The sequence below is a fragment of the Giraffa tippelskirchi genome, chromosome 10 (genome assembly GCF_054371585.1).
Source record: "Giraffa tippelskirchi isolate mGirTip1 chromosome 10, T2T-mGirTip1v1.2.pri, whole genome shotgun sequence".
Classification (NCBI taxonomy): Eukaryota; Metazoa; Chordata; class Mammalia; order Artiodactyla; family Giraffidae; genus Giraffa; species Giraffa tippelskirchi.
Window position 1 is genome coordinate 17014758 of NC_137284.1, and position 13725 is coordinate 17028482.

Genomic DNA, 13725 nt, shown 5'->3' on the forward strand with positions numbered 1-13725 from the left:
GGCATCGCTGCAGGACTCTGTGCAAAGATCCTTTCTTAAAAAACCCCGTAAACACTTACAGAAATACGGATTGTTAGAAAAATGCTCATTCTCCAAAGCTCAGAAAGACTGGGTGGAAAATTGCCCCCTTTTTTGAAACGATCGTTTCTTGGGCTGACCTCATGTTGCAGCAAGACTCAGACATGAGGTAATTCCTCTGGTGTTAACATACACTGCATCACCCACACAATCCCACTGCCTACCAGACGCCTCAGAGGGGTGACCGGGGAGCCCAGAGGCACCAGTGGAAACTTCCGAAGGCATTTTAAAAGCTCTTCGTTTTTACAGCCAGTGTGTGTTGCCCCCCACCCCAGCCCGCAGAGTACACTGGTGCAGAAGGAGATAGAAGGTTCCAGGAATGGCGAGCTGAAGACACACTGAACATGGAAAACAAATGAAGAACTAACCCACCCAGAGCCCAGGAGACCAGGAAAAGCGGCCTTTAAATGCTGTCCAAGGATTTCAGTTTTAAAGGGGCTTCAAATCACCAACCTCCTTCACTGTGAGGCTGAACTCCTGCAGCCTTGGCCACAGACAGCAAACCCTGCACCCTGAGGCTGCCGGTGGATCTTCGGGCAGGGCTGACTGCTAGAAAACCCCTTGTAGAAGAACCACTGTTCTCCTGCAGCTTCCACTTCCCCATCTTAGTACCATCTTTTCTGGTCACAGAACAATCCTTTGGTACTTGGGGTCATCGATGTACCACCTGCTTTGGGCTTCCCTGGTAGCTTAGACAGTAAAGAATTTGCCTGCAGTGTGGAAGATCCAAGTTCAATCCCTGGGTCGGGAAGATCCCCTGGAGAAGGGAATGGCTACCCACTCCAGTATTCTTGCCTGGAGAATTCCGTGGACAGAGGAGCCTGGTGGGCTATACAGTCCAATGGGGTCACAAAGAGTTGGACACGACTGAACAACTTACACTTTTCTGGTAAAGAGTTAAGGCTAAGGTTTATTAGTGGGTGTATCAAAATTCTGTTTCTATCTCTGTGTATATTTCATATCAGATGAAATTCATATCAAATTGACGGGGCTTGGTTTTAGAAAATCCTCATATTGGATAAATCCTTTGGACAACTGTGCCTTTTCTTTTACAGATTCTCCCTTTCCAAAGCTCTTTTCCTTCTCACTCTGCTAGGATCTGTCTCCAACAGATCCTAACCCATCTGTAGCATTTGCTACTCTTCCTGTTTAGCTGAGAAGGGTGAGTAGGTAACAGTGGGTAGTGCCAGAGAAAACCCAAGAATAAGAACTTCATGTGTAAATATTCAAAAACGTAAACCTGTGAATCTAGAATTTTGTAGGAACTTGAAATCATTGTTCAAGATAGAACCAGTCAGGGCATCCATCTATTTATAATGTGGGGCAAAGTAGTTTCCAGGAAGGGATTCTCACGGGAAGGGTGCAATCAGCCTCCAGCAGACCTGCCCTCAACACACACACACATATGGCTGCAGTTCCCTAGTTTTTCTTCATGTTTTGTTTTCCTTCTTTTGACATGGCAGGGCTGGGTCAGCCCCCTTGCAGGGTCCCTGGGAACCAGTGTGACCTTGGCAACTTGACACCCAGAGGTGCTGCTCCTATAGCACCCGCCCAGCATAAACTGAGGCAGGGACCCTATCTCCCTGCCCTGGGCTGTCACTATGGGAACCAGTCTGCATCCTGAGTGGCCAGGCAGAGTTCTCTCCAGCCCTGGGGACTTGGCACTACGGCCCCTGGGGGTGTTTCGCTGCCCAGAAACGGAAGGGACCGGGCACTTACTTTCCCTGAGGTAGCTGAGATGTGACAATAGCACTTCCGTGTTGTAGAGGGAGGTGGCGCGGAGGAAGTCCTCCTTGTTCAGTTTACACAGTTCCTTGCCGTCCATATTCTGAAAGAAAGACGTGTCGATCTCCATCAAGCCGTATTCCTTTATCGCCCACTCCAGCCACTGCCGCACATGCTCCTGTGTCCACAGCGTGGGGTCTGCAGGAGAGACAGGCTGTTAGCAAGGCTGCCAGAGGCAGGGCTCCTCCCCTTCTCTGTCTGTCTCTTCTCTCTCTCCCCACCTCCACCTTTCTCCCATCTCCTCCCTCCTCAGTGTCCCTCCTGCAGAGGGAAAGTGGTCCCCTCAACCCCCGCCCCAGATGGTCCTCCCAGAACACCCATCTGGCTCCATCACATCTGGTGCTGCCTGAACCACTTAGCGCTCTGAAAAGGTTCTTAGACCCAGACAGGACGTTCTCTTTCAAGTCTTTGAGGGGCAACAGAAACCTCTGCCTGAGAAATCATGGCATCAGAATGAAAATAAGCCCAGTTGCCTAGAGCAGGGACCAATGGCTCTGGAAAGAGCCACCGTCCATATCTTAAGAACATCAGCGATTTCATGGAGCAACAGCAATCTCTCCTATGGCTGCAGAAAAGACGTGCATGTACACTTAGACCACAGTTCCATCTGTGCAGGTGGAAAACCCAGTGGTGTTAAGTCTTCAGCTTAACTCCAACTGGGTTTTCTCCTTTTGGGGACAGTTGTATTGAAAGTTCTTTAAAATCATCCAGATTTTTTAGGATATTTGAATCCCCAAAGACGGGAAATGGTGTTGGAGGGAGAAAATGTTTTCACTCTTGAGGATAAATAACGTAAGGGCTAAGGTCCTAGGAACTCAAGGAATTAGATCTCCACTTGGGACCTTCAGACTCTTTCCTAAACAGGTGTGTGTGTGGGGGGGGGAATGTGTGTACTCTGAGTGCTGTGATGAGTTCTAGCAGGTTCCACAGTAGGTGGAGCCCCTATATCTCATTACATATCACAATTTGATAACCAGCTCTTTCCTTGGCACCTAATTATTAGAGAGTCCAACAAACAGTTAAACATGCTCATCAGAGAAGAAAGCTACATGGGTCTTGCCCTCTTGGAAGACCCATGCCCATGAAAACTCAGGCAGGAAAGCACAGAATTAAGCAACAGATTTTTGTGGTGGCAGTTTGAGGACTGGTCAGCAGAAGGGGTGACTGTGAATTTGCAATTATGGAAGGTTTCCTGGAGTAGGGGAGGAGACTTAATAGTCCCTAGCTTCTACTGAATCTGTTTTATTAGCCTGCTCATTTAGTAGGAATATCTGTGCTACCTTTCCACCACCTCACTTTATCATTCTAAGGGTCTGTTAAGGCTCTTGGTAAATATGGGAGCAGGTCTGAATGATTAGGAAGGGCCGTAGGGAGAGAAGCAGGGTTCACACTAATCACTCAGTGACCAGAAACTTGTAACAGTCCAGATTTTGAACACTTCCTAGGTGTCCCCTGCTTCAGGTGTGTTATTTTTCATGCATCAAGAATACCCTGAAAAATGGCTGCTATCTTCATTTTGCAGGTGAGAAGTGGAGTCCTGAAACATTAAGTCCTCAACTTGACCTTTAATCCCAGTAGGAGCTGGGGTTCGACTGAAAGCCTCCCAGGACTGCACTTAGCTGAGAATCCCTGTACCCCAAGTCTCCTCCCCTGTCCCCTCTCACCATCCTGTCTTAGTTCACTCAGGAGGTGCTTTGCCATCACTCCCAAAAGCAGAGCTACTCAGGGCTTCATTGTACAAGTCTGGAGCTCTCTCCCTCTCTGTCTCTCACATAAATTTCTTGCTTTGTTTCACTCTTTTACTCTCCAAGAACAATTAGGCATGGACCATTGGTAAATGGAAATGATTTTGCACCATTTCAGAATTCTAAAGAAAAATGTCCTGGGGGACCTTGGATTATGTCACATATTATTTCATCAGCTCGCCTCTGCTTCTCCTAATTCCTCACTTTGAATATCCAAGGCCTCCAATTCAATTTTACACTGTAGGTTTTATTTATTTTATTATTTCCGCCCTTGCTTTGGGCTCTATCACAATATTATTTCTCTCCCCTTACAGCACAATGAATTATAAATCTTCCACTCCGGAGCGTGCTAAGCTCTTCCAAATGTATTTCCTGGATGATTTAGTCCTAGTTTCTTCCCATCTGAACTTGGAACTGGTGATGAACTAGGGCCCTCGTTTATGCTTGTCTTCAAATCCCACCATAAATCCAACGGGTTGTTCCACCGATGTTTTATGGCCCTGATTTGTGAGACTTTCTCTTATGTCTAGGAGGCTGACCAGGAGGAAGCCAAAACGTGTGAGGATAATGCTGCAAGATCCCGCCAGGAGTAAAGTAATGAAGTGAAGCCCTGGATAGCGGATCCATGACACGAGGTGCTTGGAACATTCTTGGATGGGAATTTATGCTATTTTCACTATTATTGCTCTGGTGACCTCGGCCCCCTAAGACTGCCACCTTGATTATCTTTTCAAAAGTACTTCAACACCACTTCAGAGTTGAAGGGTCAACCAATCTGGTCATTTCCCCCTTCTTTCCCTTATCTTCTCCCCAAAGTGACTTCGGAAATGAGATGCTGTCAACATTTGGTTCAGAGACAACCTCTGGTCCCCTAACTCTTTTGTCCTCAAGATTTCCTCCCCATGTTGGCCACTGTTGAGAGAAGCGGGGGCGGGTGGGGGGAGAGTTTGGTTCCAAGTGAGCAAAGGCTTGGAGAGGCTTGGCTCCAATGTGGGGAGTCCAGAAGTTTCTCTCCAGGCCAGTTTTAGCTCAGTTTCATTTCTGCCTTCTTTCTGTGAGAAGGCAGAAGGCACAGTTCTCTTGGCTCTCACAGATGCACCTGAGCTAAACATTCCTAGCTGGTGTCCCGAGGGAGGGGAGATCAGATACAGATGCTTCTTTCTCCATGTTAGAGACAGAAGTAACATCACAAGGATGAAGCTGTTTGCATGGTGCCCGTCACCAGGAGGCACTCAGTATATGAAGCTATTCTTCCTCTTCCTCTGGGAGGCCACATGTTTATGGAAGAAGGAAATAAACATGCTTTACGAGCAGTTTTCAAGTCCTGCAGGGCACAGAGAAGTTCCTGAGAGCCCACCCCTCCCCTGCCTCACCTGTCCCCACCCCTCCTGCCCCTGAATCTGGCCCAGAGCACAAGCATGTGTCTGTAGTCTTAGGAGATGGTGACACACAGCTTCCCATGGAAAGGAAATAGAGAGGGCCGAGGATGAAGCGGCCGGTTACAGAACCACACCTTCTAGACTGACCCGCAAATTCCTTTGGATTACCTCAAAGGGACATCTAATCCTTGGCTCTCATTCACAATTGCATTTACACATTCCCAAATGGAAGGGGTTTGCCTTTCGGGTAAACTTATTTTGGTAAGTCATTCACTGCCTCAAATTTGAACACTCTGGCTCCTTCTACCTGGCACGGACTCTACACGGGGTATTTTCTCCTCCCTTTTCAAGCAGGCAGCTGAGCTCGCCAGCCGAGGCCAGTGTCCAGCCAGCGCACAGAAGGCCTGAACAATGATTTTATTTCCTGTGACCAATAGCACCGATACCTAGGAAAAATAGCCTATTTTTACAGAATGACAAAGCGTGCCGCACACATGTTCAGGCACTCCTTTTGTTAAATATAGTTGTTTCTATTTTGGACCTGGAAGAGATGGCTGTAATTCTGGAAAGGTGGGACCCTGCGGATGCCAGGAAGTGCATGCCCGATGGACAGGACAGACCTCCAAGCCACTCTTGTCCTTAAAGGCAAGGGTGGGCACGTCTGGGTGTTCCTAGGATTCCTTTTGGGTTCAGAAGATCTTGCCTCTCCTCTCTCGGCAGGCCTTGTCCATGGAACCAGGCACTGAGGGTAGGAAGTGTGATGTGACCTGTTGAGGGCGGGGCTTCCTGAATCTGTGCGTCAGGGTTCCGGTGACATTTGAGAGACTGTCTTGGAGGGCGGCCAGGGAAGAAGGTGCAGCTTTCCCAGATAAGCATTTCCATAGAGAACAGGGTACCAGATGAAGATGTAGATGCACCCCCTCCCCCCAGGATGACTAGCTCAGAAGACTGAGGACGTGCGTGGCACCCAGAGAAAGGGTTCCCAAAGTACCTGCGGGGACGATGACCCTCCTCTCGTTGGTGGTCATGTTGGGGGGAGGGGGGCCGTTCTTCTCGTCCATGTAGCTGTTGTAGCTCATGGTGTTGGACTCGCCTCCGCCCACAAGCTTGCTGCATTTGCTGACGCTGCAGTCCACTGGAGACTCCCTGGAGCAAGAAGAGACAAAGCCCAGAGGAAGGCATCAGTGTCACTGTCGCCACTGCCACCGGCGCATCCGTGGAGCCTCTGCCCAGCCCTACCAGGTGGAACGAGGGCGACAGGGGTGCTGCTGACGCTGCCTTATTTCTATCCACACGGCCACTAGTTTTCTCCAAATCCCAGCCCAATCCTATAATTACGGTACTTAAACACTTTCTGGCAGCTCACTGCCCTCAGACTGGAGTCTGGACCTCTGAGTTCTGCTCTGCCTGCAGCTGACACTTTTAGCCTTGTTGCCAGGCGACCTACCCTCCCTAGGCGCAAGCACTGGACCTGGCTCCCAGACAGGCCTCTCCCCATTCCCACTGCACCCTGTTTCGGCCATGGCTCTAGGACTTGTCACACTGTGGGATGGTTAGCCTGGCAGGTGCCCTTCCCCTGGCTGGATCGGTGCCATGGCTTTCTTCTTTTTAACCTCAAGTATCCTGTAATAGTGGGCGTCCTGGTGGCTCAGCAGTCAAGAATCTGCCTGCCAGTGCAGGAGACTCAGGTTCGATCTCTAGGTTGGGAAGATTCCCCTGGAGAAGGAAATGGCAACCCTCTCCAGTATTCTTGCCTGGAGAATTCCATGGACAGAGGAGCTTGGCAGGCTACTGTCTATGGGGTTGCACAGACACATTTTAGCGACTAAACAACAACAGCAGTCCTCTACAGTGCCTTCCAGAGAGGTTGAACAATCACTGAGTCCTGAATCACTCATTACTATTGCATGTATATCATTTCAATGTGCTTCTCATACAGTGTTCTATTTGAATCTCCCCGTCACCCTCCAGGTCAGACATGACAAAGGTTAACACCTCTTTCCTATGGTTAAGAAAACCAGAGAAGTACATGGTTAGCCCCTGCTATTTTGCAAGATGGGAGCACAGGGCTTTAGTTCAGCAAGGAGCATCTATCTGTCTGGAGATGGAGCTGACATCTCCTTTGTGGCCACCTGGTGCCTCAGCAGGCTGGCAAAACACACCAACTACTCAGAGCCTGGGGTCACAGACTCTCCTGGTGTGCCTAGGGCAGTGCTGTCCTGCCCTGCCACTTCCACTCAGCCACTCCCCCAGCGCCAGGGCCGAGGGAAATGACTCGAGACCAAAGAGAGGGTGCAGCTTTCCCACCCCACCCTCCCGGTTGTCCAGAGCAGGAAGCATCAGTTCTGGCAACCTGGGAGACAGCCAGTCTTCACAAGAGCTCCAAACCAGGCCCTCAGACCCAGGAGTTCAGATAAGGTTCAGATTATAGCCGGCCAGCTCTGGGCTGCAGAACCTCCAACGGCTTTCCAGAGGTCTGGCCGCTGCCCTCCCTCTCTCTGCTGTGGGCAGGAACAGACCATGCCGAAGCCTAAAGGAGCAGGCGAGGAGCAAGGCTGTGCCAGATGGGCCCGCCCATCCTGAAAAGGCAGCAGCGTGGAGGGCAGGCAAGCAATGGCCGCCGAGCCCGAGAGGGGAGGGGAGGGAGGGTGGGGACATGGCAGGGGAGGAGGGAGGCCAGAGCACATTCAATAAAGAAAATTAAATGAATTTGTTTCTTAATCTGAAAGGAAAAAAATATTGAAGATCACTTATCATAGCTGGGAGATAAATGCTCCACTGAGATATTAGAAGTCAGACGGTAATTTTTTCCTGATGTCTTACAGAGGGGAACATGGGCTGAAAATGAAAATAAGATGTATAACTTACACATGTTAGAATTTAAGGTTTTACTATTCGCCTACTGTTTTTCCAGGCAGAGAACCAAGAACCAGCCGTCGGAGCCCCAGATTGTTGAAGGTTTAATGTCCCCATGGCAGTCTGAGGGGCGGCAGTAGCACTTCAGGGCTTTGCACCAGGGTTTGGCCCTTTGGCTTCTGCTGGAGCAGGACTTGGCCTGAGATGAAGCAGTCCGGGAAAGACCCCGGTCCCGCGTCTGAGCTGAGCTCCCGCGGAGCCGGCCTGGTCCCTCTCACGCTCTTCCAAGCAAACCGCAAGTGGGCGCATGCGCACACAGGCGCCGACGCCACCGGTGCAGGCACACGCATACAGGCACATACGCTACCCGTGGAGGTGCGCACACACCCATGCACGCATGCACACGCCCGCACCCGCACACACACACACCACCACCACGGCCTGGCAGCCTTCCCCAGCATACTTGTCCATTGTGAAACAACCCAAGGGCAGCCGAAGTTTGGAGGATTAAGTTGGCCTTTAACCAAGAGAGCAACATTTTCACTGGCTGGGAGAGGCCGTGCCGGGTGGGGCTGCCAGAGCACACGCTTCCCCCGGATGGGCAGACGAAGAGCACTTTTCTGCGAGGAGGCGGCGTCTGGGTGGGGGATTGGGGGCGGTGGGCGGCAGTGGCGGAAGGGGACTTGCCCTCCGTGGGCTGCATCTTTCTTTGGGAACATCAGAGTTAGATGAGTTGTGAACATTCTTTTCCACCATCAGCTGAGCCTCTGGGGATTTCTGAGCCCAAAACAGAACTCTGGCCACGCAGAGGTGAGAAGTCGGACCTCAGAAAGCATCGCAATGAAATGGCCCCTTATGCCATCGGCGCCCCAGGGCAGGGCCAGTCACTGGTACCAGGAGGAGAGAAAAATAAAAATTTGAACAGAGGAATCGTTTAGTAAAAGCTCCCTGGTACCTCTCCTGGTAAGGAGTCTGAGCACCGTGGTGAGAAAGGCACCTGTTGGGTGGGGGGTGGGGGACCCTGGGGAGGACATCTGAACAGGGTCAAGCCTGGGGCCTTCCAGCTGGGGTGACCACTGGGGTCGTCCAGTGGTGGGGACCTCTTTGTTTCTGGTCCCACAGAAGCTCCCACGTTTCTGTGCCCTCCTCTCTCTCCTCCCACTCCCGTGTTTTCACCTGCACCTGCTCCCTAGCTGGGCAAGGTCATCTGCTTGCCCATCGCCCACCTGCCTGGGTGCTTGTCCTCTGGAACAAAGCTCTGTCTTTGATCCCAGACTCTGCAAAGGGGCACCCTATGGGAGACATCCTGGCCCCCACTCTTGACCTCTGCCTTGTGTAGGCCAGCCCTCCTCTGACTCCTGGGAGAGAAGGAAGGAGAGCCGAGCCGTCCCCATCCACCTGCCGCGCTCCCCTCCACTCCGGGGGACTCTGCCTGGGCAGACAGCACAAGCCTCCCAAGGGCCCAGCCAGCTACTGGAAGGAGCCGGGAGTACAGGTGAAGCACAGCATAAAGGCTGCTCTTAAACGAGGCAGCTGGCGCCTGTGGAGAAGACCGATGAAAACAAGGGGGGCACACATGGAGGGGGGAGGCTTTGCCATTCAGCCTGCCCACTCTGCCGCTGACTCATATTGAGACCTGTGCTTACAGCTAGCATGGGGCTGGGGTCTGCAGACAGCTGACAGCACTGGGAAAGGTGGCAGGAGGGCCAGGGGCTGCCACAAAGGAGCGGAGAGGAGGTGGTGGCTCTGAAAGTGTAGCTCAGAGCATGTCCCACTCAGCCGTGGCTCAGAAAGCCACACGTTGGAGGCCACAGCAAAGGCCATGTGGGCCCTGCAGCCTTGTCCTTTATTTTCACCAAAGGACATAAGGTCTTTACTCCTCTGGTTTTATTTCTGTGTTCAGGGACCACTGCTTTAAAAAGACGGCTTCCGGTTTCCAAAAGTGCCTCGCAGACTGTCAAGCGATTTAAAACACAATGAGAAATCTTGAGCATTTGCATAACAGGAGATTTCAAAGACCTTGCCTGAAGATTGTTGCTGTTGTTCAATCACTAAGTCGTGTCCGACTTTTTGTGACCCCACAGACTGTAGTCTGCCAGGTTGTTCTGTCCATGGGATTCTCCAGGCAAGAACACTAGAGTGGGCTCCCACTTCCTCTCCCAGGGGATCTTCCTCACCCAGGGATCAAGCCTGCATCTCCTGTGGCTCCTGCATTGGCAGGTGGGCTCTTTACCACTGAGCCACCAGGGAAGCCCATTTACCCGAAGATAATTCCATTCAAATATGCAAACATCTTCTCTACCTTCTGGTTCAACTGAGAGCAACTTTACTCAGAGTATGGGATCCAGACCCACAGGTCTGCAGCCCAGGCTTACAGTCGATGGATACCCAATGTCCACACAGCCCTTAGGTCCCAAGGGCTATTGGAGCATTAGCAATATCCGGCGTGTCTTCTACATCACATGTATACTGCAGAAATTGCGCCAATCTGTGTTGTCTTTAGGATTTCTGTAGGAGCCATGCAGAGATGTGTGTATATGACCTTTTTGCTTTTGAAAAGGAGATGCAAAAGCAAACTTCAAGAAAAGAAATCACCAATAGTAAAGCTTTCACTCTAACCTACACTGAGTAGATGCTCACAGCTTCTCCAGAACCCTGAGTACCCCTCCCACCCAGCTTCTGCCTAACATGCTTTGCGTTGCAAGGTTCAGAGTGTTAGAAGGCACTTTAGCACAGGACTGTGCAGTCAGAGGCAGGAGTGACAGGGTGTGTGAGGCTCGTCCTCCTGTGTGTGGAAGTTAAGTCTGTAGGTGCCTAATAAGGGCATTGGATCCTTCTGGCCAGTCTAGGCAGCATCAGGGCAGACTAACAGTGAACTCTGGTCCAGCAACTCTGGCAAGCAAGTCTTTGCCATTCCCCTCCGTAAGCTGATATTTTTTTTTCCTTCATGGGATGTTTTCCCCCACACCCGTGGTTGAGACAGGATGCAGCTGAGAGTTAGTTGCAGACCACAACTTGGATCAGCTTGCTGAAGTCTACATCCAGCACGGAGCCTATGGGTCACACTGTTTGAAGAACAATTTATGGTAACAGATTCAACCACAAGGGGAAGGTAGGGAGAAAGGGAGCAAACCTGCCCCAACGTGGGCAAGCTCGAATTTCTGTGAGCCCCTCAGATATCGGTCTCTCCGCTGGCCCCTGTGCCCTGGCCTGGATGACTTATTGGCAGCATCAGAAACAAGAAGGATCTTGTAGCTTTAGTCACACAGAATACCTCCTTTAGAGACACAAATATCTATAGGGTCTCTGATAAGCATCAAGTAACTCAGAATTCCAAGTTATCAAAGAACATGGGGAGAATTCACTGAATCATGAACAGAAAAGAGAAATAGATCTTTGGGTACTTTGTTGATCTGCAAGGGCAGCCATAACAAGATACCACAAATGTGTTAGTGGCTCAGTCGTGTTCGACTCTTTGCGACCCCATGGACTATAGCCCACCAGGCTTCTCAGTCCATGGAATTCTCCAGGCAAGAATACTGGAGTGTGTTGCCATGCCCTCATCCAGGGGATCTTTCCGATGCAAGGATTGGACCAGGGTCTTCTGCATTTAAGGCAGCTTCTTTACAGTTTGACCCAGGGAAGCCCTGAGTTGGTCCAAAACATTCTAGCCCAGCCCTGTCCAGTTTAAAGGGCCACATATATAATGTAACATTTTCTAGTAGACACATTTTTAAAATAAAAAAGGTAAAATTAATTTTAATAATATATTAAAATATATTGATGCAATACAGCCTGAAGATGATCAACATCATCAATATAAAAAAATAATTAATGACGTATTTCACTTTTTTCCTACACTAAGTCTCCTAAAGCCAGTGTATTAACATACACATCAAGCATGTGCTCATTTTGGATAGGTCATGTTTCAAGTGCTCCACAGCAGCAACTGTGACCAGTGGCTACTGCCTTGGACACCACAGATTCAGTGTATGAGCCAAGAAATCCCAAGTTTTACACTCTGTTTTTTTTATCTGAAGTTAGGAATTATCTTCTGCATTAAAAGCACATCATCAGTGGTACCGAGAGGACAGAAGCACAGTGTGGCAGGTGAGAGATTTAAATAGGGCGGCATCTGCTTCATCATGCTGGTTCTTTGTTGCATGATCCAAGAATGGGATCTGACCGGGTTCCATCCTAAGCAAAGACAGTTTTTCTGAAAACCCTGGCTCCCTGCTGCCCACCACTCCAGCTTCCATGTGAGCACTTAGGAGATGTTTATGAGGTGCTGGTGATGTCTGGACCTAACCTGTCTGATTCTCAAGAGTCCACTGCATCATCTTGGTTTCCCAGGAGGGGTGAGGAGACGTCAGTTTCTGAACCTACGCTGTCACCAGCTCCTGGCCCTGGTCAAGACCGGCAGATCAAAAGCAGGGGCTGCTTTGTGAAACCAGAGCCAGGTAGATACCATGTCTGGTCTCCAGAGTCTTCACGCAGCTCTCCTACAGCTGGCGTCTGGTGTGATGGGAGGAGCTTCAGTGGAGCTGGTGAGGGGGTTCTGAAAACCGATTTCTCTGGGGGGACTTCCTCTGCCCAGGATTTGTATATTGCAGTGCTTGAGGTTTCCCTGCAGCATAAGCCATTAAAGGATTTTGAGCAAGAAAGGTAAATGTTTTGAAATGAAGACTCAGGCTGCTGTATGATGAGGAGACGTCAGAAAGGCAAGAGGAGGAAGGGAAAGAAGGAGGAGGCTCCCAGGTGGCCTAGAAAGAGAGGTGGCACTGGCTTTGATGGGTGGGCAGTGGAGGTGAGCGGGGGTTGGACTCAGGCTCCAGCTTGTTCAAGGGTGAGTCTGGATTGTCAGCAAGCACTGGGAACGCTGTGGTCAGGCCCATGTGGGAGGCCTTGCTGAATGCTGTCCACGTGTGGGGTGGGTGCAGGTGGGTGGGGAGGGGATGGAAAGAGTAGCCACAGGGCCAGGATCAGGGAGCTGGGGTGCAGGGCCAGCTCTGCACCTTTGAAAAGGATTCACTGCACCTTTGAATCCTTAGGCAAGTCATTTACCCCCTCAAAGCCCAATGTGTCTCCCTAGTTGTTCAGTCGCTAAGTTGTGTCCGACTCTTTGCGACCACATGGACTGCAGCACGCCAGGCCTCTCTAGGTCAAGATGTAAATACAATATAGACCTCATGGGAGGCAGATGGAGAGCAAATGGTGACGTGGAAAGATTGACAATCACTGACTTCCCTCCACAGAGAGCGAGTCAGTACCCTCATTATCTCTGTGGAGGGACTCACCAGAAGGGCTCCTGGCTCAGAACCCCTAAGCCTCCCTGAAATCCTCTATGCCAGCAAGGTAGCTGGGATCCCAGGGGCTGGTGTTGGTTAGTGGGGTTGGAGTGTGGTGGGGCCAGGTGTATTCACAGGCAGGTCTGAGACCAGGACCTTCTAGGGGGGTGCCCACCACATGAGCACCCCCTTCTCCTGCTTTCTCTAGTTTTGTCTGCTCCATGGCTTCATCTGCCAGCACAGGTAGAACTCTTTAGTGATGATGCCCAAGTCTAAATTCCAACTGCATCCCCCAGTAGTATCTGATCGTCTGTTTCCAGTGCCTCATAGACGTTTTTATCTGATGTCCTACTTACTGATGGCTCCTGACGCATCTCACAGGGGTGCTGACATCCTTTCTCAAAGCTTTTCCTCCTGCCACCCCTGTGGGTGCCATTGGCACCATCCTTCTTGGAAAACACCCAACCTTTGTTAATCTTCGATTCTTTCCTCACACAAACCCCCTTCCCCCTGCCCCCAGTGCAATATTTATCAACCTGAGTCCTGTTAATTATCCCCCTGATATGTCCCTCATGTGTCTTCCCCTTTTCATTG

At 50.6% G+C, this 13725-nt stretch overlaps 1 protein-coding gene across 9 annotated transcripts in view; it reads right to left on the reverse strand.

Moving 5' to 3' along the window:
* Positions 1 to 13725, reverse strand: part of FLI1 (Fli-1 proto-oncogene, ETS transcription factor) — a 139242-nt gene that overhangs the window by 45525 nt on the left and 79992 nt on the right. For all 9 annotated transcript variants that reach the window (XM_081531095.1, XM_081531088.1, XM_081531087.1 and 6 more), the window contains 2 exons: positions 5979 to 6133; positions 1798 to 2001 (listed from right to left, as the gene is read on the reverse strand). In XM_081531095.1, coding sequence (XP_081387221.1) covers positions 1798 to 2001; positions 5979 to 6133 — 359 coding nt within the window. The remainder of the gene's footprint in view (positions 1 to 1797; positions 2002 to 5978; positions 6134 to 13725) is intronic.